The sequence below is a fragment of the Eupeodes corollae genome, chromosome 1, assembly GCF_945859685.1.
Source record: "Eupeodes corollae chromosome 1, idEupCoro1.1, whole genome shotgun sequence".
NCBI lineage: Eukaryota > Metazoa > Arthropoda > Insecta > Diptera > Syrphidae > Eupeodes > Eupeodes corollae.
In genome coordinates, this window is record NC_079147.1 from 59,612,599 (window position 1) to 59,639,978 (window position 27,380).

Sequence of the window (27,380 nt, forward strand, 5' to 3'; positions counted from 1 at the left end):
TTTTACATTTTTATAGTCAATGTTTTGGAATCTACTAAAAAAAATGTTACAAAATTTGTACGAAAAAACAATTAAGCAAAGAATCATCCACCAAGCTTTTTTTTCGCTTTTTGATGAATGTCAAATTAGCAAAGAATTATCCACCAATTAAAATCTATTAAGTTGATTTTTGAATATGAATATGAATATGAATATGAATATGAATATGAATATGAATATGAATATGAATATGAATATGAATATGAATATGAATATGAATATGAATATGAATATGAATATGAATATGAATATGAATATGAATATGAATATGAATATGAATATGAATATGAATATGAATATGAATATGAATATGAATATGAATATGAATATGAATATGAATATGAATATGAATATGAATATGAATATGAATATGAATATGAATATGAATATGAATATGAATATGAATATGAATATGAATATGAATATGAATATGAATATGAATATGAATATGAATATGAATATGAATATGAATATGAATATGAATATGAATATGAATATGAATATGAATATGAATATGAATATGAATATGAATATGAATATGAATATGAATATGAATATGAATATGAATATGAATATGAATATGAATATGAATATGAATATGAATATGAATATGAATATGAATATGAATATGAATATGAATATGAATATGAATATGAATATGAATATGAATATGAATATGAATATGAATATGAATATGAATATGAATATGAATATGAATATGAATATGAATATGAATATGAATATGAATATGAATATGAATATGAATATGAATATGAATATGAATATGAATATGAATATGAATATGAATATGAATATGAATATGAATATGAATATGAATATGAATATGAATATGAATATGAATATGAATATGAATATGAATATGAATATGAATATGAATATGAATATGAATATGAATATGAATATGAATATGAATATGAATATGAATATGAATATGAATATGAATATGAATATGAATATGAATATGAATATGAATATGAATATGAATATGAATATGAATATGAATATGAATATGAATATGAATATGAATATGAATATGAATATGAATATGAATATGAATATGAATATGAATATGAATATGAATATGAATATGAATATGAATATGAATATGAATATGAATATGAATATGAATATGAATATGAATATGAATATGAATATGAATATGAATATGAATATGAATATGAATATGAATATGAATATGAATATGAATATGAATATGAATATGAATATGAATATGAATATGAATATGAATATGAATATGAATATGAATATGAATATGAATATGAATATGAATATGAATATGAATATGAATATGAATATGAATATGAATATGAATATGAATATGAATATGAATATGAATATGAATAAGCAATTCAAAACCATAAAATGTGAAATTTAAATCTAATTGCTGGAAAATATTTACAGTTTCATTAAATTGATTTATGATTTGTTAACCATCTTCTTGGGGGCTGCTTTTTTAAGCTGATTTTTTGTGGGAAATCAACGTTAAGGAAAAACATAATGAATGATAAGTTCAAAGTTGTCACAACAAACTAACGTTAACTCTAAATGTTGTTTTCCTTACTTGAATTTTACATTTTCTATATACAAACCGAAATATTCACTTTATCCCATCCCAAACTGCCCTTAAAATTTGTAAATCATTCACCTTAATTTTTTTTATAGTTGTAGGATAAGTTAGATTATAAAAGCTATGAAAGTCCTCTAAATTGCTTCTTTTTTATATCCCTGATCATGTTTCACCTGCGAGAATGACAATTACATAACATTTTATAGCTCTTGTTACTAACGTTATATAAGACATCTGTCCAAAAGGATACTTTCATGCATTTCACATTCTGTCTGTAAATCCTTATCCATTTAATTTTCCAACTCCTTCTTTCAAGTCTATAAAAAAAGAAAACTATTTAATGACTTCACAAGAAATCATTACCTATTACAAAATTGTATTTTTATTAACAAAAAAGAAAAAAATTTAAAACAAAAAAGTAGGTACCTACTTATCAAAGCAGCAGGAAAAGGATCTATAAACTAGCTTAAATAGAATGTAAGGGAAATAAGGACGAAATAAAATTCGGTGTTAGTACAACTTTTTTGCAACTTTGAAAGCAATTTCTTATTTTTTCTTTTTGCTCTCGTATTCGATCATCCAATTAGCAACAGAGTAGGTACGAGGAATAAACTTTTTAGTGCCATTGTGTCCTTTTATTATTTCTTCGTTGCTTGGACCTATTTGAAAGGAAGGTAAGAAGAGGAAAAATGTTTAAAAAATCACCCACTAAATGGAGAAAGCCATAAATTATGTGGTAGGTATTGGTGGTAGCAAATTCGAATCTTTCTAATATTTCAATTCTGACCAAATGCTGCAACAGCCGCGCCATAACATTTACTCGTAACATAGAAGTTAGAAGGTTAGTTTGATGGTAAATTAAGTTTGACTGTTATTTTTTTCAATTTTCACTTTTATTTTCCTAGATTTTTGATTTTTTAATTTTGCCTTGTATGATTTATGTTTTTATTCCTATTCTCATTTAAATTCAGTAAAAGCAAACAAAATAACTTGACACTTGAAATGTTGAAATGAGTGTGACAATAAAGAAGTGGGAGAGATGTTTAAAACAATTTTTCATTATTTTGTGTGTTTTAAACTTCAGATTCAAAAGTCAATATTTTCAATAATCCATATTTTTGTGTTTCATATGTAGTGCAAAAAGTTAGCCATTGCTGATAAGAAAATCTGAATAGTAACTTAATGAATGGAATGCCAATGGGGAGAGTTATAGGTCCTCTACTTTTTATATCTTCTATTTGATGAAGTTGAAAATAGTGTTTTTTTAAACTAAATTGACGTTCATGGATTTAAAGTAAAAGATGTTATGAAAATGTAATTCATAAAAACAAATTCAGTTCAAAATTAAGACAGTATTGGTTTCGAAATGTTAAAGGAGTGGAATAAAAGTACTGTTCTGTGTTTTATTGAATGCATGTTTACTTGTACACATTAAAGACAATAGATGGTAGTTATAAAAACAACCAAATGAATAATGACCTTAAGCAAACATTCATTTATAAAGAAAACAATTTTTTATTTATTTTCTAGTACATATTTTCTTTATTATTGGTGTAGTACTGCATCTAGAATGGTTATATGGTTGCCAAGTTTTATTTACTTAAAACAATAAGAGTTATCTGACATAAAATTGGGTGAAGTTTTGAATTTTCTTTGCAAATTAAAATTTAACACATCAAAATAAGAATTACTTCTCGATATGAATACTTAGGAAACGATTATTTACTTCTCTCCAAATTTTTGAGAATCTAAAAATGTCCGAGGGAAAAATTAAAACGTAAAAATTAAAAAGTAGGGTCATTTCAAGCCTTTCCTTTTAATCGGTCGTTTTGATATTTTGACAAAGTAAGCTTTTACAAAGAGCATTTGGAGACTTCTTTTTTTGAAATTTCTTATTTTTGTCCTGCATTGTTCTCTATGTTATTTTTTAAGATTTTACTAAAATATTTCAGAACGTAACTTGAAAAGCTGTATAATTAAATATTCTTTTCCTGACACATTTGCGGTTAGTTTATTTGTTTTTGGTCAACGTTTTTTGAAAAATTTGGATGCAAAAACTAGACATGGCTCTATACAGCTCGTCGCTGTAGATGCTGTCGTATACGGCCTTGAAATCTATGAAAAGATGGTGGGTGTCGATTTCGGTGTTGTTGGGTTTTTTCAAGGATCTGCCGTAATGTGAATATTTGATCGACTGTGGAGTTTCCTGGTCTAAAACCACACTGATAAGGACCTATCAGGTTGTTGACGATGGGCTTTAGACGTTCAAATATTACGGCAGAGAAAATTTTATAGGCGATGTTAAGTAGACTGATTCCTCTATAGTTGGTGCAGCTTAAGGGGTCTCCTTTTTTCAGGATCAGGCAAGCAATACTGAGGTTCCATTCACCGAGCATGCTTTCTTCCGACCATCTCTTACAGATAAGTTGGTGCATGCTCCTAACCAACTTATCTCCAGCTGCTTTAAAGAGCTCGGCATTCAAACCATCCGCTCCAGCGGCTTTATTAGACTTCAGCTTAGATATGGTAATCTTTACTGTAATTAAGTTGAGAGGACGGGATTGTTGGCTTTCGTCGTCTATGTTGAATGGATCATCCTGCCTGACAGCGGAATTCGGTTCGTCGTCGCCTTTGACTGCGGTTCCACTATGATGTTTGCACTTTCGTCTTTGCAACCTTCGGTTCTGAGTTTATGTACCTGTGAATTTTGTTTCAACTGTTCATAAAACTTTTGAAATTCTAAGAAGTAAGATTTACGAAAAATGTACATCAACTTAACGAACCACATTCAAAAAACTGGATAAAATTTATTATTTTGAATGGCTCACAATTTATTAATTTCTAGTAATTAGTGGTTGACTAATGTTTTCTGATCCCTCAGAGAGTCTTAAATACGTATTTGCTAAAGTATTTGAACAATTGTCGTACAATCCTTTCTATTGTTTATTATTCTTGTTGTTACTCCTGTTGGTTCCCCCCCCCCTTCTCAAGAAAACGTATACAAAAGTGTATGTTTTAATACTGAACATACAACATTTTTATATTTTTTTTAAATATTTGAAGTTAGTATATTACCGTGCAATGTTTTCTATGTTTTTTTAGACTTTGCAACTTAATGTCCCTTAGAAAATCCTATATCCTGCTTAAATATTTTTGAGATAAATTTAAATTTACTATCCAATATTTCGTTTTTTTTTTTAAATTCATTTACATGTACGTTTACCGAAAGACTCTTCAGAAAATGTTAAAATCAATTCTCATATTTTGAATGATAATGATAGTTTAAAATCGTCGTGTAATTTTTTCTTTGTTTTCCTTTTTAACAAAGAAACAATCTGCAAGCAATGATTAAGTTTTAGTTATTGTAAAAGCTATTAATGTTTGTGTTGAAAATTTTGGAAAAACTATTTTCGTCAAAATAATTGAATTTTTTTCACTTAAGTGTTGTTTCATCTTACTTACTTAAGTAAAAAAATGTTCATACAAAACACGGAATATTACCATTGCAAGAAAACACCAAAATTCCATGGATTTATATAATTAAAGCTCAGTTGGTAACACTCTGATGTTTACTTTATAGACTATAATAATGTAGTATATGCAATAATTCGTCCTTTTTTGTGTTACATTCTTTGCTTTACTTTGCTTAGACGAGAAAAAGAGGATTCTTATAGTATTTGAATCCTTTATTTTATTTATTCAAGGTAAGCCCTATTACAAAAGTGTCAATGAGGGAAAAGGGATTTATTTATTGTTATGCACATTTTTCCTTTTAACCAGCAATAGAATAAGTTATATGTACCTATATAGCTGGATAGGGTATACCTACTGGGCAATAGGAAAGGACAAAGCAAAAGCTTCTACTGATTTGTTTTCTTTCTAGGTACATCCTTGTTTTTGTTTTTGTTTGGTTTATTGTGAAAATATATATTTTCCAATTTCCAGTGGGATAGAAAGCTTACATATATAATAAATATAAATATAAAAGAGAAATTCCTGTTTTTCCTTAGGGTTCAGTTTAAAAATTCTTTTGTTGTTGATATTTTTAGTTCAAGGGACAAACAACTACAACAATAAGCATTTAATTGCCAGGACATTTCGGAAATAATGTCCTGCAGGGGGCAATAAAAACCAACACAAACACACACAGCCACACCCACACCCACAAAACAATATAACAACAAGAAAAAATAACAACTGATTCAATCGAATTTATATTTTGTTACCGGAAACACATAAGAGTTTCAATTATCACATCGACAACGATGACCCTCGGGTTTGATGATGGATCGTTTTTTTTTTTTTTTGAATTTTGTATTTCCCAAACCAATTTTCGGGTGTGCATCGTGTGCATCATCCTCTCATATACTCTTTTGGTACACTTCTGAGTTGGATGCGGAAATTTAATTGAAAATTCCATTCATTTTGTGTATTTATTTACCTATGATTGAGAGACAGGAAGAAAACTGCAGTTTCCTGTGTATAAGCGCATAACGGAAACTGCGAATTGAGTGTCTACCATCTACATATGCCAATGGTCTGGCCAGGATGCTCTTTATATATATGTATGTGGATAAAAACACAACAACAACAACTTCCTGCAACTACTAGTACATATATAAACCTACACTACATATCTACAAAAAAAAAGGAAGAATTACCTGTGAAGGATACACACCTTGATGTCACCACACTGCGGTTTACTGAACTCATTTAAATTTTAATGAACATGACGACTGAATGAAATGAGGCAGATATAATGAGTTAAATAACTCACAAAGATTGTGTACTTTTTCTCTTATTTTATTTGTTATTTTTGTTGGTAAATTAACACGTAACACACGATGTGAGATATTTAACTCGAAAAAGGACTTGAATTGTTTAAAAATTAAATCCTTCTTAAATGTACATAATATAAGTATGAGTACATCAACTTGCTTCCATGTTTAATCAGTTTGAATTTTATTTTTTATTTTTATTTCAACTTAAAAGAAGAGCTGCTTAAGTTTATTGGTTTTATTACGAAGCTGATGTACAATTTATTACTCTTTTAAGGAATTTTAATATAATTTAAATTCAATGCTTTTGAAATAATTCTTTAATGATAAAAGAATAAAAAGACGTTGCAGTAGTTTTAACAGGCGATTATATAACAATACATGGGTTTTAAGCTCCTTTAAGGATGAAATGATCTTGAAAAACAAAGATCTTCAAACTATCGAGTCAAAATCCACTTATCGAAAGCTTTTTAGGTTGATAATTGGTCGTCAATTAATTATTAGAATTTTGGTTATTGTCTTTTATCATTTTCAATAACTTATTTATCTAGAAATGAACATTGTCAACCTTTTGCGCCATATTGTTGTAGGCGAACTTTTTATTCTAAAAATATGTATGTTCGTACGTCCGTAAGTTTGCGACGTTTTTTTATAAATCAAAGGAACTGATAAAAAAAAAAAAAAAACAAATATTTGTCACCTCGAAAATTTTACGAACAAAAAAATATTTTATCTCCAAAACAATTTTATGCAACGAAGAATAACGCTTGTAACATCTAGTAAAATGTTTAGAAAAATCGAATTCACATCTTTTTGTATAAAAAATAAAAACCTAAAAAACATTGCTCGAAGTTGGTAAAAAATGGTTTTCGACTAAAATACCTTTTCAAAACTTTGAGACATTGGCTTAAAGCTTATTTTATTTCCTAAAAAATATTGGTGTCAACATTCATTAGCATTTTGAGAAAAATCGAAAAACCTAAAAAAATTAACAAAAGTTCGTCAAAATTGAATTTCGAATCAAATAGTTATCTTTTAAAAAATATTATTGACAATATTCAGTAAAAATCTCAGAAATATCGAATTGACAGTTTTCTTTACAAAAAATAAAAACCTAAAAAAGCATTACTAAAAGTTCGTAAAAATTGATTTTCTTATCAAACATCTCTTCAAAAATTTGAGATATTGCTTCAAAATAATTTTATTTTATAAAAAGTATTGTTTTCAACATTTAGTGAAATATTGAGAAAAATCGAATAGACAGTTTTCTTACATCTTCTCTTCAAAAATTTGAGATTATGGCTATCAACTATTTTTATCTTATAAGAAATATTGTTTTTAACAGTCGATACAGTTTTGAGAAAAATCGTATAGATAGTTTTTTAACAAAAAAATAAAAACCAAACAAAAATTATTAACAGTTGGTAAAAAATAGTCTTCGACTCAAATAACTTTTCAAAATTTTGGGATATCGGCTTTAAACTAATTTTATGTTTTAGAAAATATTGTTGTCAACATTCAGTAACATTTTGAGAAAAATCAAATTGATATTTTTTTTCCAAAAAAATTAAGAACGTAAAAAAATAACAAAAGTTGGTACAATTGATTTTAGACTTAAATATCATTTCAAAACTTTAAGGTATACATTTTTTAACTGATTTCGTCTCTTAAAGAATATTTTTTTCAACATTCAGTAAAATTTTGAGGAAAATCTAATTGACAGTTTTTTTTTTACAAAAAATATAAACCTTGCAAAAAACAATACTAAAACTTGGTCAAAATTTACTTTCGACTCAAATAGCTCTTTAAAACTAAAACTTTTGTCTTAAAACTCTTTTTATTTCACAGAAAATATTGTTTTCAATATTCAGTAGTTTCTTATAAAAATCCAACAGTTCGTTTTTTATAAAAAAATAAAATCTACAAAAAATAGTAAGAAAATTTGGTAAAAATTGATGTTCGGTTCTTGATATCTCTCAAATTAATTTCATTCATCCAATGGTACTAAAATTGGTTAAAATTTGTTTTGGACTAAAAATCTATTAAACAAAACTAGATTTTCAAACTAAACTATTTCTTTATATAAAGAATATTGTTGGTTATTTTGAAATTTTTAAGAATAATTCAACTGACAACTTTTTTAGCCCAACACGAACACCTACAAGCTTTAAAGCAAGATAGGAAGTAATCAGTGTGGGTCGCTTACCAGCCTTTGTTTTCTTAATGTTTTGAGTCTCCTTGCTAACTTTCAAGCTTCAACAACATTGGCGAAGTCACCTGTCAAAATTCATAAATCCCAATTGAAAAACCCTTTATGTCTAAAATGATACGGAAACTTATTCAAAACCGCAAAGAGTTACTTAATTTTCAATTCTCTTTTTCAAAAATCCTGAGAGTATTTTCATTTGGGGAATAGTGTAAAACAAAAAACTATGAGCAATATGCTATCCATATATGCATAAAACGAAACATTGTAACAAATAACAAATTCAAAAAAGGAACATCCTTCCGTTGGTGGTGTGTAGAGAGTCCATTTATTAATATAAAATAATTTAATATTCACCCCCATGACAAAATAAAAGTCTAGCATAAGGGGGCGTGTTGGTTGGAGTTGTTGGTAGCGCTGGTTGATGGCAACCCCCAACAGCCAACAAAAATAAAACAACAACAACGAAAAAAAAATGATAAAAGGATAGCAGAGGGCAAGAGATTCTGGTTATTATAATATCCTTTCATTATAATTAGAACACAATCCTTCTGTATGGTTTTATTTTACCATTCTGTACACACATAAATATACATATGTATATGTAATTCTATGTTTGTACTAAAAAAGGTATTCTATATCTCGGCTCATTACACACATCAGAAGTTGGAAAACAAAAATACAAACACAAAAAAACGTATTCTCAGGATTACAAAATTAGCTAGGGATTTATATTGTATTTGGGTCTTACTCGTTCGTACCTGGCTTCATACTCGTAAACGCTACACAATTTGAATAATAGATGATATTCCTGTGGAAAATGTAAACGGTCAGAAACAGAACAGCACACGTCAGTGATGGTGTGCAGACGGAAAAGCCACGTCATCATTTTACATTAAATTTTCTTTATACTATTATTGTTTTCATTTTTAGATTAAGGGCTATTTGAGCAGCTAGGCACACCCCTATACCTTTCCTCTATGTCTCTCTCTTTTTCCACTAACCCTAACACCCTTCCGGTTTTTATATTCCAGGGATATTTATAAATCCTGATGACTTTGCGTTTATGTTAATTTATTTAACTAGGATTTTCTATTCTTTGATTTTAAATTTCTTTTCGGAAATGAAATTAATATTTTTGTATTCTTCGAATTATTGTTGAGCTGTACTTTCATTATTATCAATACTGTGTTCATATATTGTACATTTTTCTTAAGTAATTATTTATAAGGACATAATTGTCATGTAAGTCATTTTAATTAAGTAAAACATTTCTACCTGCTGCAACACCATATAAATGTTGAAGTGTTGCATGGTAATGTAAGTAGGTTGGTTATTAATGCAGCTTTATGAATATTTTATAAGTTGGTGCATTAAAATCTGTTGCAAATTAATGATAACAAAAAAAGTAATAAATAAATTAATTTTTTAACGAACATAATGCAAATGCAAAATTAAGGGATTGTAGTATTCTAGTTAAAAAATAGAATTAATTATTAAGTGCGAGATTTTGTGTTCGAAATAAACTACAAAAAAGGGTTTTGAATTTTAAGGCTTATACTTAACAAATTGTAAGGGTTTTAGATATTAGACATTTATAACCAAATTTTGAATTGTATGTCTCTATAACAAAAACGATTTAAAAACTAACAAACCTCAATAAAAATAAAGACTCTTTCTAGATTTTGAAAATCATAACAACTTATTTGTATCCCAATACGAGCTGAAGTTCCATTCCAAACTCATTTTCATTGATTTATTTTCAATCAATTTAGGATTGTCGAGTTTGGTAATTTTGTTTGTTTTCTTTAATTTAGCTTTAATTGAAGTCTTAGTTTGGACACAATTTTCGTTCATAAAATATTTTTTTCGCTCTTATCTGAGATCCTTAATGAAGGATTTTCCTAAAAATCAAACCTGGGCTTAAACCAACCATTTGTCTCCAGCCACCTAGGTTCCTTGCTTATTGTTTCAGTTTCGCGTGCCAAGTTGCTTAAAGTCCTCTCTCACCCGGGTTTTGTCAACAGAGTCGCTGTCGGCCTCCACTGGTCCCTTGGCATGGAATTTAAAGACCTTCCGGGCTGAAGCGGTGATTTCAGTGATCAGTGTCGTTGTACCTTCTCCTCATCTCTTCATTAATGCAGACGAGACCAAAAATCACATGGAGAATTTTTCTCTCGAAACATCCTATAAAACGTTCTCATCTAACCTTGCCAAGGTCCAAGCCTCAGCATCATATATGAGAACCGGGATGATGAGCGTGACTGTAGTTGGCGCAATTTAAAGGCTCTAATTGTTTGAGGATTCGCGCGAACTATGCTGAGACTCCACTTATTGGTCGTGTGTTCTTCCAACCATATTTTGCAGATGAGTTGGTGCGTACTCCTTACCAAATCATCGCCTGCTGCTTTGAACAATTCGACAGCGATGGAATTTCCAGCAGCTTTGTTGGACTTCAAGATTAGATTTTAACTAGATGCTTTAATTTAAAAAATACCCATTTATTTTTTCAATGTATTTCAACAACTTGGTGTTTATAGAACATGAATTCTGTACAAAAACAAAAATTACTGTCAGGTATTTTGCTTTTTTTCTGTTAAAATCCGTTTAGCATAAATGATTCAGAGTTTCTTTAAGATTTATAAAAGGCAAGTGAAATCTCATGAATAAATGCTGCAATGTTTTCTTTAAATGCGCCAATTGAAGCAGCTTGTCTGTATAGACATGAGCAAGCGTTAAATCGCACGATCTAGACGACTAATTGACCGGTCCCGAACGTGAAATAAAATGTTCACCGAACTCGCCTATCAGTAAGTCCATTGTTGTGCGTGCTTTGTGGCATGTGGTACCGCCTTGTTAATCCACATGTGAAGCAAGTAAACTCTTGCATTTTGGGAGCTCATTATTCTCAGTTACGTTATGATTCACATCATCTTTGAAGAAGTACGGTCCAATGATGCCACCAGCCCATAAACCGCACCAAACTGTGACTTTTTCTGGATGGTAGCTCTTGCAATGATTCTGGCTTATATTCATTTCAAAATAGACAATTCTGCTAATTTATGTACGTACCCATTGATCCAAAAATGAGCTTTGTCGCTCGCTAGAAGTAGCGCGCGATGGACTTTCTTAACAGAGCACGCATTTTGATAATAATATTCAATAATTTGCAAGCGTTGCAAGACGATTCTAGGGTAAATTATAGACCAAACTGAAGATTTTTGTCAGCGAAACAAAGCACAAAACTTGCGTCAACTTTTTAAACCAGTGTTGCAAAAAAGATAATAGCTAACAAATCACTCTTTATTTAAAAAACCTGACTTGATTGAATGGTATTGGAGTCAGATTTGAATCAAGGCCATCGAAGCCTATGGGAAATGTGCAATTTGCTTGCCAGGAACAAAACCTTGTTGAACATTGACATTTCTTTGTCAAAAGTGCTATTTACCACACATCTTATCCGAACTACCTGCTTGCAAGTTTGTTTCAAGCTAAGTTTTTTAATAATGGCCACAGAAAAAAGGTGATAAAATTAGGCACTCGTCAACCACACCCTGGAAAACACAATGAGATCTAAATGAGATGCTGATTGATAACGTCATGTAACCTATAAACTTAGCTTCTACCTTCCAATCTTCAATATAAGTGCCAATTTATCATGAAAACAATGACAGTTTTCAAAATTAATTTTGAAAATAGTTAAAATCTGGAATCTATATTTATTAATTAGTTTTTTTTTAATAAATCCGTGTTGTTTTTCCAAATGTTTGATCCCTTCGTTCAATATTTATATAATTTTAAATGATATTCGAAAAATCTTCATAAATTGTAGGACTTCACACTAAATATTTTATGCTAAGTTTAAACGGTTTAAAAATAAGTTTTGTTTTTGTAACGAATCTGTTGTCTAAACAATTGTATTATATCAAGTTTTAAAAACATACGCATATAAAAAAAAGGTTGGAAACGGGTATTTTTAAAACTTGAGAAAAAGTTAACATTAAAGTTTGGAATCGTAATCAGCCATAAACATTAACTCCAAAACTTATTTTTTAAAACTATAAAAATATAAAATGTATTGTTTGCTCAAAACTTCATATGGAGTTAAGTAAAGACTCAAAACTCATGACAACTTCCAAAAAATCAAGCAAATTGTAGCTAAAGAAAAAAGATATGTACTTTTCAAAATCGACACACAATTCATTATTAAGAATTGAAGAATTATTTGAGTCTTAAATTAACCTTAAAGAAGCCCTCGACTTGTTTTGAGTCTTAAATTAACCTTAAAAAATCCCTCTTGTCGTTGTTTTTACCTTTTTAAATAGGCATTGTTTAAAAACTTTACAAGATAGAAAAATTTAATGGTAGGATTCATATTAAGGACATCTGAGTCCTTTAAAAAATTATTAACTTGTTTGTGGAACAGAAAAGAACGCAACTTTGTCGACCTGTGTAATTAACATTAAACTAATTATGTCAAATTAAATTTGTTCGAACAACTTTATATTTCACTATTAATTTGTTGTACACTATTTCCGAACAATTGCATCAACTAACTAGCGACTTCTGGATAGTCTATAATATCCCAACAATTTTCAGTTTCAAACAAAATTTCTCAGAAAATTGTTCGCCATCTATCCTACCAATACTCTTGCTCTTCGATATCAATTCTTTTGCTATCGATACTACCATCAGTTTGTTGCATCTGCTGCAGAAAACTTTTAAGACTGGAATTTTTCGAACATCTGTAAATGAATCAATAACTAAAACTTTAGCAAACTTACCGGTTGCAAATTCCCTTAATTAACAAAAAAAAATGTTTATACATTTTATCAAAATTCTCCAAACCAGGTGATTTTTAAAAATATTGTATTAAACTTGCATGAAATCGATTCTTCTATTTCGGATGGTGGTGAAACTTTTGCGTATGAAACAGCTTTAGTTTTGCATAATTAACCAAGCTTCTGCCGCGAAGAGTGGTGGATGGATGGCGCTAGCTGCGCTTATTATTCAGAATTATTACTACTAATGCATCCTTCGGTATTGATGGACAACGCACGGGCAACCGTAAGGATATCAGTGGAAGCGGTGGTGGATGTGCGGTAATATAAAATTAACTAACATTCGATTTGGTCCCAGCTCAGCTGTATCACAGATATTTCCCTATACCTATAGCCAACGTAGATACGTTATAAGGTACATCAGAGAGAGAGCGGTTCGATGATGATGAGAATACTATATATTTTTGTATATGGATCTGTGTTTAATTTTTGCTATTCGTTGCGTATGTTTACCTTTCTCTGTGATGCAATCCGATTATAAAGGATATTTGCATGCAAATTCTCAACACCCTTATCATCCTATACCTACCTTCTCCAAAAGTTCACTTGGGTGTCTATACAACTTATATATCTAGGTACCTTCTTTATTCTTCTTTACATGGCTGGTATGGCATGGTGATGGCAGGCTGCAATGGTTTTATAGATATTACGAAGGATCAGACGAAAGTTGGGGGATGGAGAGAGGGTTGGAGAGGTGGCGCGGAATTCATCATCGAAATGAATTCGCACGAACCTGGCAGACACACTCCGAGCATTTAATTTAATTAAAATTAATAGGATTCCGTTATTGAAATTTTTATTTTTACTTCTTCCAACTCGCTCTTTAAGGACCTATATCTATCTAGTACATCGTATATAGTTTATATACACATAGTTAGTATAGGTACTAGGTATAGTTTACGTACTATATATAAATGCATGCATACATAAAGGACTCAGGACTCGTTTGCTGCATGCGAAAGATATGCATGTATATAAGCTTCTGCATATAAATAGTACACCTATATATGGATTTATATACATATAAACGAAGAAGAGAATATGCAATCAGTGCGGCGGGAGTTTTGATTTTGACTGTGACTCTTGGGAGTGTTGAAAGCAAACATAATTTCTGACGTTTATTGGATAGCATTTATAGTGTACTTGCTCGGTATTGCGCTATACCTATGACCTATAGCATTACCCTCGGGGTTAATATCATTTTAAATATTTGTTTCTAGAATATACATATTCGAATATTGTGACGTAGGTATACAACACTCCAAAAGTGTTTGTTTGTCTAAATTTAACTCTTGTATCAAGAGTTATTGTGTGAAAGCTTTTAGGATAAATGTTCAGCTTATAACTTATTCCTCAAAGTCCTTTTTTGATTTCTTCAAAAAACAAACTTCGACAAAATCAGTTTGAATTTTTATGTCTTAGCTCTGAGTGATTGAATGGTTTTGGAATTCCATGATTTTCTCCTGTTTTAAAGCTTCTGCAAACTATTAGAAATGATTATTCCTGCAATTGTCAGTGATCTATAAAATCTCGATATGGATATAATTGATAGCTTGTACTTTATCTTGTATTATCTATTAAATAGCTCAAAAATTACGAATTTATGCAGGATCCTTTAAACAGAACCCAAAAATAACTTTTAAAATAAAAAGTCATAGAAGTATGACCAAAACATTTATATCACGACAATTTTCTATGGATTTCGGGGCCTCACCGATATTTTTATAAGAAACTTTCTGTTGAAAAAATATTTTTAAAAATGATCTTCTTTAGTTGCATTGCCCTCTCTCAAAAATTTCGTATGTTAATTTCACTCGTTGTAATATGTGTAGAGATCATATTTTCAACGGCACATTAAGAATGTGGAATGCTAAACTTAATTCTGCGTGTTCCTACCATTTAATCATTCAAAAACTTATGGCCAGTTAATCTTTTTCTAAAGCTCGCACTGTGTTTCCACCTTAATTAATATTTATGGGTTAACAAAACTACTCAATACGACTCAAATGAGCAAGACTAAGGATTTCGAATAGTTATGGCTTTGGTTCTTTAAAGCTTGTTTGAAGTTCAGATAGTTCCAGGAAAAAAACTTAATTTTATCTTGTAAGACTTTTTTTCTTTGTTTTCTTTTAAATATAAGGTCAGAAAAACAAAATATAGAAATAAATTGCATTTAAAAAATGTCTCAATGTTTAAATGATCAACTTTGATGAATCAATTTGAAATAGCTCAGTAAGCCGGTTATGGAATTCCTACATTACTTAGAATCCAAAATATGAAAGTAAGCACTAAAACACCATTCCAAAATTCTTTATAGAAAATAAATGCTTGTGTACCACAGGGTTCCGTTTTTCCTCCGATACTCTTAAAATAAAAAACTAATTTTTGATACTGACGTTGGAAAAACGAAATCTTGCAGCTCAAGGCTTCCAAATCCAAAGCTGAGTGATGTGTTCTGTAGTTGAAGCATTTATTTTTCGAAAAAAAACACACATTTCTATTAATTATAATAAAATTTTAATGTAAATTCTGAAGCTGGAAGGCTTGTCCCCCAAGAGACTGGGGGAACAAAAAATAAGATAACGCTAAATAAAAAATTAATTAAAGCTGACAAGAGCTTGGAAGCCATTGAATTCAAAAGAAAATAGCTCAATTATGTTACGTATCTTACCCTATTTGAACTTAGTATTCTTTGAAAAAAAAACTTATTAACTTTTTTAACATATTTTATATTTTTGTTCTTTTCAGCAATGACTCATCTCGATAAATTGCGTCTATGGGGTAAATCGATACGTGTCATGGCTAGTAAGCATCAAGCTGTGCAATTACCAAAAGAAGGCCAACCTGATGCTGGCTTAACACGTGACTATTCACAGAATCCATTGCATAGATTCAAAAAACCAGGCAGTAAAAATTATCAAAATATCTACCCACCATCGGCCACATTGCATTTAAGTAACATTCCGTAAGTATTTTTTTTTTTTGTTTTTGTTTGCAATTCTACTTTAATTATCTTAACTACCTAAAATTTAAGATCCAAAATATAGAAAAATCTGTTAAGGTTATTACCCAAATTAGGAAACTTACTTCAATGAAACCTTAATTTTCTTTAAAGATATTTATTTTTCAGAGTAAGGACAATCATTTCGCGACATTTTTCCACCCCCTATCTAACCCTTGAACAATCTTTTGTAATTTTTTTTCTTCTTTCTAAACAACTTTTTAACCTTTCTGTCCTCTTACCGGCTTTCTTCATAAAAAGCTTAAATGAAAGAAAGAACAAAATAAAAGGAACCATCATGCTGAATTGCAAACGGTCATTCTGGCAATGATGGATTTTTTTGTTCAAGATTTCAAACCCCTTCATACCTCACGCAGATACTCGCTGAAAAATCCTAATGCGCTTCAGGTAAACCCTTTAGCCTATTTTAAATATAAATGGATAGGTCTTTTATTTCTTTTTCTTCGATGACAATGACGACGAACAACTTTTATCATTCCAATGTCGAATAAAGGATACAAAGGTTACAAAAAAAAGACAAAAAACGAAACTAAATTGAGAGGATTAAATGAAGCTTCTCAAAGTGCCCAAAGAAATACTCTTATAATCTTGATACAAGAGACTTATGAAACAAAAGCCTTGTGATGTCGTCCTTCTCCCTGTGGGACGAATGAACATTAAAAATCTTTTTTGTTTGTACTAAATTCATCTTCATCTATTTTATCAATCAAAGACACACACACACACACAAAATATGAATAGATATATAAGTACTCGACTCGTATATGTAAAGACCAAAAGACCCAACAATTTTCGGACAGAAAGTCTGAGTTTTTAAACGAATAGAAGGGCTAAAATATTGGTAGGTAAGTATCGTAAGTACCTTTACGAAATATAATCTCATATCCTTTCTATTCAAAAAGGTAGCTTTTTGTTAAAGTTTTACAACCAACGAAAAGTTTCCAGGAAATTCAGTTCGATGATTCAACCACAGTTGATGACAACAGCGATGACAAAACCGACTACGAGCGACGACGCACTTCCTCTTTGCATTTTGGATTTTGAAAAACAAGGTGTTATGGATAGGACATAACTTTGTAACCAACATTTGATATTGCTTAGCTGTATCCTACCTGCATACAATAATTCCCGATTTCATAAAGAAGACTTTCGAATCAAAGATTTGAAAATCTGTCGAAATTTTTTCCAATTAGATTGTGAAAGGGAGTAATCCTGGACAAGGTTGACTTTTTGATATATTCTTTACTGAATTAAAGTCAGTCTAGCTCAATTTTTATACAAATTCATATACAAAATTCATAACTGTCTAATATACAATCTATTTTAATCCAATGGGAGATTATAAATTTGAGATCAAAAATGTCAGCTCTTAAGATGGTCTCGGTCAAAAACATGGTTTTTATTTTGCTGCCCAAGTTTAATATTTTGAAAACCACTGTCTTCGGTTTGTAATTCAAAAATTGTACCAAATTCATCGAATATGTTTCCTACTTTTCATATAAATTTTAATAAAAAAAAGGGAGTTGGCAGCACTTTTTTAAATAAACTTCATTTGACATAGCTTTGATACAACCCTTTCTTATGGTTTCAAATTGGACAGCTGTCAATTGAATTGCTGTCCTTACAACTTTACTATTTTTGACATAGTCTGTTTTTCAAGTAGAAGTACTTTTTTGTCGTAGTGACACTTAAATTTGACAGCTGAAACATTTGTTTTACGGAACAATCTACTTCCAAAGGAGGTTTCCTTGTAATAGACTTTTAGTAGCACCAGTATTCTTCAATTAAAAATTAAAGTTATTTTTTTCAAATTGGTGACAAATGTTATAAATGCTGAATAAAAGAATCTTAAGTTAGGTTTTGTATCAGTTTGTACAAAAGAAATCAAGGCTAAAATCGAATTATTCCTTTAAAAAGAAAAAAGTATGACAAATGTTAAAAAGACCCTAACAAAGAAATGACATTTAAATTAATTTCCAAAAGTCAAAGCCAAGTCCGATATTACGATGAGTTTGCATTCTTTTTTCTTTTGTAATTCTTTTCTTAGCTGCATTTGATTTGACAACTACGAGTCTTTGTATGGCATCACTTTTTCTCATCATTTTATCACGGAATTTATAAACAAAATGACAGTTCGAATATTTATTGAAACTTGTTTATGATAAAACTATTTCTAGTGATGTAAAATTTGACAAAAGACTAAACATAACACCAAAAGTGACATATATGATTTAAATAACTGATAAGTGTTAAAAATATATGACAGAAGAATACAATTTTGATATTCATATACCATGGCACACAAAATGTCATGTCTTATGTTGAATAATTTCGTTACAGTGTCGAAAAATAATAACGTTTTCAAAAATCATAACAACTTTCGACAGGGTGATAAATTATGTGCATTTATTTGCGTTTGTTTTTATCAGTTTCAAATAACAATATATATATTTTAAATAGCATTGGCAGCACTTTTCCCAGTGACATTTGAATTGACAGCTGAATAATAATTCAGAATCGAAATTATGCACGTATTACCCCTATTGTTTGTCATAGAAGTTTAGTATTCCCTTTTTGCTGAAATCAAAAGCTTTTTATAAAGATAAAACGTAGTTTTTAAAAATTGACACAAGAGGCTTTAAAAGTGACGTGCAAGCTATTTCTTCTTTGCCTTTGAAATGTCAAGAACGGTTGACGTTTGTCGCCATTTTGAACTACAAACACCCTGTAAGCCTATTAAATTTGGTCGAAAAATCCTTAAAGCAAAAGACAAAAATAAAATTCAAGTTCTTAAATAAAATACAAAAATATATATAAAATAAGAAACAGTAAAGTCACCCTCTCCTGACTGACACAGGAAAAATAAAAACTTTGATTTTGGTCTAGAGAAAGAAGATAGATAGGTTTGATGAGAAATTTGAATTTCTTCTTCTGTTTTTGTTTTCCTTCTTTAATTTTTTATTTTTGTGTTGTCCTTCTTATTTTTGTATTTCATTTTTTGTTTTGTCCTAGTTCCAGGATTTCGTTGAGAGCTGAAAGGTACTTTTATTTAAGTTGGTAATACATTTGGAGGTAACCTACCTGTGAAGACCTCCCTTCCTACGAACCTACTTCTAACTTTGATGTAAACTTTTCACAGACTCTTTAGATAAAGTTATTGTATTTTTTCTTTTATTTTTTACTGTGACTATGACTATTCTTAATCAACATTGCAATTCATAAAAATGGTGTAAAGAAAAAACAAAAAATAAAATTGTCACTTCCGTTAGTAGTTGACTTGGTGTTTGTTTTTTCTTTTTTGAAGTGTTTTACAAAGTGGAAAAAGTTTTGGTCTTGTTCCATGTCATTGCATTATTTGAATAAAAGTTTTTAAAAAAAGGAAGACTTTGTATAATAGTTTGTATACCTTTGCACTTACTTAAACAAATAAATTTACTTCCCCTAAATAAATATAGTCTTTTGACAATAAATTAAATTATAGAAAAAAAGATATCTTTCCGACTGTGAATGAGATTGGACAAAATTAAAGAGGCTCTAATATCCTTCGGCAGACGTTTTTAAATTTAGTCAATGTCGATATGAAGAAATTGAGACAAACTTTGGATAGGTGTGACACTTAATGCCAATTTCAAGCCTTCACGAAGCTTTAGATTGGTCATCCCTTTGAACCTCGCCTATCAATAAATATTAAGTACATTGGGTCTTGACGGCTATTTACTGGATTGATAACGATTTTTAAACTGTATTTGACTGGTTTGTTAGCAACTTTTAAAATGGCCTTAAATTATTTTTAACATTGTAATCAACGCCCTTCCACCTGAACTAAAATGCTATTTAAATGACTTGCAAACAGTTATTTCATTACGATCCGCCTTCATAGTCTGACACTGTAAACAATGTTTGGACTTTACGTTTAACTTCTCTCTAATTTGCAGGAATCGGTTCGACTTGTCCTATTCGTATTAATAACAATTTTGAAACCTTTATTCGAACTTTGAATAAGAAACAAAATTCAAATCCAATGTAGTCAGAAAGGATACTTGTACTTGAAATTCTGAAAAAATAGTGATTTCAAGTGTTTCCTCTTTCTTATCAAGTACTTAGGAATATTGTCAAATAATTCAAATTCAGATCTTAAAAACATATACCTTATATGCTTCCAAATACTTGAAAAGTAATTTCCTATTTTGAATGACCAATACTTCCTTCTTATAAACTGTAAAATAAGTACCTCTTCTTAATAAGCTTCTGGCGAAGTACTCATATTTGTACTACCCTGATGTTATTTTTCGTACCAAAATACTTGTAAGAATTGTTATAATTCAATCTTTTTTAAACGAAAGTACCCAAAGGCTGAAGTTGTGGTTTCTCCATTTTGCGGTTTTAAAAGTAAACGCAAATAAAACATAACTATATCAAATATTTTGTTCATGAAATTTCTTTTTATTAAAAAGTTGGAACGTTGACATAATGTGTGAAACACAAAATCATTTAAATGACCACCTTGCAAATTGTTGAAAGCATCGATTGCTTTGAGGTAATTTTCTACAATTTTTTGTTGACATATTGGGCGGTATCTAAGCCATAACTTGTTGAATGTTGGTTTATGAGTGTTCAAAAGTTAAAGATTTATCTGCATAAATACGGTCTTTCGCTTAGCTCAAAAAAAAAGTGCAGCAGTGTCAAATCGCATAATCTTGGTGGCCAGTCGACGACGAGAAATTACACGCCCAGGAAATGTCTTGCAACAAAGCCATATTCGATCGACTAATGTGGCAAGTAACACCGTCTAGTTGAAACCACATATTCTCCTAGTCGCATACTTCAATGTCAGACATAAAAAAGTCGATTATCATATCACTATAACGTTCCGAATTGACGGAGACAGCCGTTCCATCTTCGTTTTCGATATGAAGTAAGGTTTAATAACACCTCCTGAACAAAAAACGCACCAAACAGTGTATTTTTGTAGACGTAATGGCCTCCCTTCGATTACTTGAGATTTCTCAGAACCCCAAATACGAGAATATTGTTTATTAATATACCCACCGAGAGATGAATGTCTTTTGGCGCTGAAAAAAAATTTGTTCGAAAAATCGCAGTCCACCGCCTGTTGTTCAAGCACCCCTTCGACGTATTTACAACGTTTTGAATGGTCAGATGGCTTTAGTTGCTGTGTAAGCTAGACTATAATATTGGCAATAATTTCACCTTCAGCAGCGATATTTTCGGTGGTACGAGCGAAACGACGATGCACAGTCCTTACACAATCTGTAACCAATCCAGTCTCCTCAAATTTCTTCACAATTTTGCCAATTGCTAACGTAGTTAGATAATTATGTAAACCATAATCTCCTCTCAAAGCACGATATGACGCTGTTGCAGACTCCCAATTTTTGTAATGGGTTTTAACAATTTGTATGCATTGTGTGATGCACTTTCGTAAATGTCAGACTTTCATTTGAAAAAAAAAAAAACAAAAATTGGTTTAACATCTTAATTTGAATGATGTCAAATTCCAGCCCTATACTTTTGAAACTGCAAAATGGATAAATCCTAAGTATTACCTATTTCTTCTACTTAAAGAACTTATAAAAGAAATGCTGAAGAAATTAAGTACTCCACAAGTCTGACTCGAACAACCTAAAAATCAACATATGCAATTAATTGATAATTAAAATTTATTAAGAAAACAAATATTTTAATAATTGTAAAAAAATGTATTCCTAATATTTGTATTCTTTTTGTTTTCATTTTAGAGCATCTTGTACAGAGGAAGACATCAAAGAAGCCTTCACAACAAATAATTTCGAAGTTAAAGCTTTCAAATTCTTTCCGTAAGTATTTTTTATTTACTTAACTAAAAGTTTATATTTTTTTTATGTGTCAAAAATTGTTATACATGCTTTTTTTCAATTCTTATATTAAATCCATTGTATATTTAAATATTTTAATTTTATTAAATAAACACTGTTTGACAAAATTGGTTAATCCTAAAAAAAACTTAATCCTTCTCTTTAAAGAATTCAGTCGTCTTGAATTCGAATATTGCCTTTTTTATAATTTTCATAAAATATGCCCTTTAAAAAATGTTAGGGACAACCAAAACCTGCTTTTGCAAAGTACATATCTTTGCCTTCAAGCTAAAATTTAAATCATTTTAGTATCTTGCTAAGTTCCTGGAAATTTTCAATACCTATAAGTTCTTACGTAGCAATAGTACCCGTGGAGTGATGACTAGTGCGTTGGACTGTCATGCCAGAAGTTTGGAGTTCAGAGCATGCTTGTGCCATGTAAAGTTGTTTTACCTCTTGCGAGCTGTTGACTTTTAAAAAATGCTTTCTCAAATTAGCCATTAGAATCGGCTTAAAACTGTAGGTCCCCTATCTAACCCTGACAACATTTCTCGCACACAGAAATTGGTTGAGGATTCTCAGTCACTAGTTATTAACGGACTGTTGGGCCAATAATTTATTTATTTATAATTAATACGAAGGTTTAAAAAACCTTAAAATGAAGGCTGCACAACTTTACAAAAAAAAACTATGACATTAATTTGAACTGATTATTTTTAATCCTAATTCTTTTTTAACTATGTTTTTGAAATTTCAAAAACTTAATGTGATAGCTTTGTTAAGACAACGGATTCGTTACAAAAAAAATTACTTTCACACTGTTGTTTCTTTTTAACATAAATAAAGAATTATTTAAGGCAGTATTATTCTAATTTTCTGAACTACAATAAACGTTTAAAGTGAACATTGAAGATAGGGATTATGAATTTATAAAATCGTCACAAATTGTATTCAAATAAAAACTACTTCAAAGCCTTATGTTTGTACTTTTTTAGAACTTTAGAAAAAATAAAAATCCTGACGTGATAAAGAAATATTGGATTTGAATTATTAAAGAAATCAAAACTTATCAAAAGAGTGACATTTTTAAGTATTTTTGCAATACTAGAATTTTGTATCGCTTTTCCGCCTGCATTTTAATTTTGCAATAACTTTTCTCTAATTAATTAATATTTTTATTTTAAGCAATCATTATAATATCATTTTTTTCTTCTTTTATTTTTTATTTACAGTAAGGACCGCAAAATGGCCCTCCTACAGCTTTCATCTGTCGAAGAAGCCGTATTAGCTCTTATTAAAATGCACAACCATCAACTTTCCGAGTCAAATCATTTACGTGTCAGCTTTTCAAAGTCAAATATTTAAGTGATAATTTTTACTACTTTCTCCTAAGAACAATTTAAACAACAAATTAATAAAGAAGAACCTACAGAAGACAGTGTTACCACAGCAGTTAAAAACAAAAACTTTAAAAAAAAAAAACAAATAAACAATCTCTCAAAACTCAAAGGAAAGCTCATAACCTAACGATGAAGATGTCAAAATCTCTGTAAAAGCAGCCCGTCATCAAAGCGCATACAAAATAAAAACACAAAAATAAAAATAATATTTTCAATCCAATTTTATGAAATCAAAATTTTAAATTTCAACAAAAAAAATAAAAGAATAAATATAAAAAAAAAACAAAATTATATCGCACAGACATTCAACAACAACAACAAAAAATACTTTCTATATAAACAAATGAGATATACATATATATCTATACATATACTATATTTAAATATACAATTTGAAATTAATAAAATAACAAGAGTTTCGTATTTAAATGTAAATCTAATGTATTAAAAAAAAACAAAAAAAACTTTATGTAGATATACATCTATATAAATAATTATATATATATATATATATATTTGACATTTTGACGTAGATATATTTGTGAAGAAAGGAGCATTATTAATAAAACAAAACAAAAAATAATATTATCAAATATATATTATTATATAAATGTCTCAATGTAATTTTTAAGTAAGAAAATAAAAACAAAAACAATTTACATTTAAAAAAATTTAAATTCAAAATAACTGAAATCACTGTCACAAAAATAAAATTAAAAAACAAAAAAAGAATTTTAAAAAAGAAAGACAGACAGAATGGAATATGCAAAAAACTGATTTTTTGATAATTTTTACAACCAAAATATAAGAAAATACATATTTTATGAATGTATTTTAATTGAAAAGAAAACAAAACAAAAAACATTGAAAATTAATGCTTAAGTCAAGATGACAGCCACAAAAAATATTTAACAATTTAACAAAAAAAAAATACACAGAGTTTGCAAATTTTGCAACAACAAACAAACCGATTTCAAAAGAAATAGAAAAATATTTATCCCAACGATAAATTTGAATTGTTAAAACAAAACAAAAACTAAAATTTAAAAAAACAAAACACAAAAATAGTATAAAGATAAATGGATGAAATACAATCAAGTCACTAAAGTTATAATTACATATTATATATAAAAATTTATTTAAATAAAACAAAAACAAAAATAAAGTTTAAATTAACAAAAAAAAAAAGAAAATACAATCCCAAGACTTTTGAAGTTATATTTATACATGAACAAAAAATATACATTTTAATACAAGACAAAATGTATTTTGTATTTATTCAAAACATTTAATCAGATATATGTGTATATTTTTTAATTCAAACTTAATTTTCTTTTTTAAACCAAGCGCTTAATTTTGTTAAAATCTAGAGTTAAACTAAAATACAAAAAAAGAAAATAAGTAAAAGATGATAATGAAGGTTTTTTAAAAAAACAAAAATCCTAAACTAATATATCAATCAGTAAAATAATAATCTCAAAATAAATATATAAACAAAAACTCAAGTGAGTTTTGTTTTTTTCTTAATTTAAGAAAAAACATTAATCGTTAGGTTAATTTTAATAAAATGTGAAATATTAAGAGAAATGAATCATAGACATAAGCAGCAATTAGTTATAACAAATTATGTAGGTATATTTACTGTAGTTTTTCGATGATCAAATAATTATTAATTAAAAACAAAAAACAAAAAACAAAACAATCGGATACACACAAGCAAAAGAAAAACACAAATACATGTAAATTTTTGTCTCAAATATAAACGTACATTTTTATTTTATATGTAAAAATAACAAAAATAAAAATTGTTAAAATTAGACAGAACATTTTTTCAACAAAAAAAAATATTAAAATATGTGTATTACTATTTTTTTATAATTATTATCAATTTTTATCAATTCGCATACGGTTATTTTTTAACAAAGCTGTTACATTTAAAGTATTATTAAACAAAAAATGAACAAATAGATTTATATTATATTTTTATTTTCTACATAGTAGCATGCAATCATATAGAAGAAAATTAAAAATACAAGAATGAACAAAACAAAAATATTCAATTTTGTATATTTCAAAAAACAAATATATATTAACTTAAATAAAACATAAAAATCGTTACTTTAAAATTAAAAAAAACAAAAAAATATACTTAAATATCATTGAAAATAAAAATAAAAAACATAAAACAAGAGAAAGCCGAAAATATATAGAAAAAAGAAAAATGTGTACACAACCAGTATAGATTAGAATATTTTATTTTTGTTTTTGTATTTTATTTAAAGTTATTGTGGAAGTTTTAAACAAATCGTAAAAATATAAAAGGACCTATATAAAAAAGAACAAAATGTATATACCTATATTTTTATTGTTTCAGCATAAAATTTTGTTGTTTTTTTATTAAAACAGTATTTTTCTTCTTTAAACAAACAACAACAAGAACAACAAATTAAGGCACAAAGAGAAAAAGGAAAAATAAATTATAATTTAAATATTGCTCTTCTTTTTTATACAAATTGTATTAATTTTTTGTTTTTATAAAATAAAAAAAGTTCCTACTTTTGCAAAATGCCAGTATCTTCATTTTTACATAATTCTTTTTTTATTTTACATAAAAATTGTCTTGTTTGCGTTTTTAATAAAACAAACATAAAAAAAAACAAAAGCTGAATAAACTATATGTTGTTTATATATAAATATCATTAAAACTAAATAGGGTCCAAGTTTTAATAAAATAAAAGAAATTTAAAAAAAATGTCAATATCAATGTGTAAATTATATAAAATGTTTAAAAACAAAAATACATATGAAATTAAATATATAATAAAATTAAAAGAATACACAAGAAAAAGGTGATATTTATAATTGAAAACAAAATTTAGTAAATAAAAATAAAGCAAACAAAAACAAAAAACATTTCCTTTTTCTCTTAAAAATAAAAAAAAAATACATCTTTAAAATTTTTCTTAATTCAAAATACATACACAATCACTTTTACTCAAGACATCTTTTTTGAACAAAAAGAAAAGCAAACAACTATATTTAACATAAATATTTGAACAATAATAATACTATCTAGAGTTTTGTTGCTACTTGTATCAACTATATCTACATACATACTACATACCTACTTATATAAATGTCTATGACTTTATCCTACCCCCCTATAACTATCCTATAAATGTAAAAATTAAATAAATAATTCTATTGTTTTTCTTTTTTCTTCATCTTAAAAAGTATTAAAATTGATAAAGTAAAAAATAAATAAATTGTTATGTTAAAATTAATTATAAAACAAAAAAAGAATCAAATTGTTTGAATTATTACAAGAAGGAAAAATATATATTTGTTAGTTTACGATTGAAATAAAAAAAAACATATTTTTTATTATTATTATAATTATAATTATCTTAACTTAGTTTAGAACAAAACAAAAAAAAATAAACGTAGATAAAGTTGTTTTGCAGAAATATACTTTAGATGTGCCCAGTTAAGATTTATTTTATTTAAATTTTTATTGAATGAAAGAAAAACAAACAAACAAATAAAAGAACAAAGTTAATTAGTTTTAATGAAAAAATCAAACAAAACAAAAAAGAATAAAAAAAACACAAAAACAAACAAAACAAATCA

General features: G+C 28.3%; 1 protein-coding gene across 17 annotated transcripts in view; it reads left to right on the forward strand.

Moving 5' to 3' along the window:
• Positions 1-23,956, forward strand: part of LOC129940273 (polypyrimidine tract-binding protein 3) — a 768,555-nt gene extending 744,599 nt beyond the window's left edge. For all 17 annotated transcript variants that reach the window (XM_056049404.1, XM_056049544.1, XM_056049470.1 and 14 more), the window contains 3 exons: positions 16,222-16,438; positions 22,255-22,332; positions 23,583-23,956. In XM_056049404.1, the coding sequence (XP_055905379.1) occupies positions 16,222-16,438; positions 22,255-22,332; positions 23,583-23,715 (428 nt within the window). In that variant the 3' untranslated portion in view covers positions 23,716-23,956. The remainder of the gene's footprint in view (positions 1-16,221; positions 16,439-22,254; positions 22,333-23,582) is intronic.
• Positions 23,957-27,380: the final 3,424 nt, after the last annotated feature.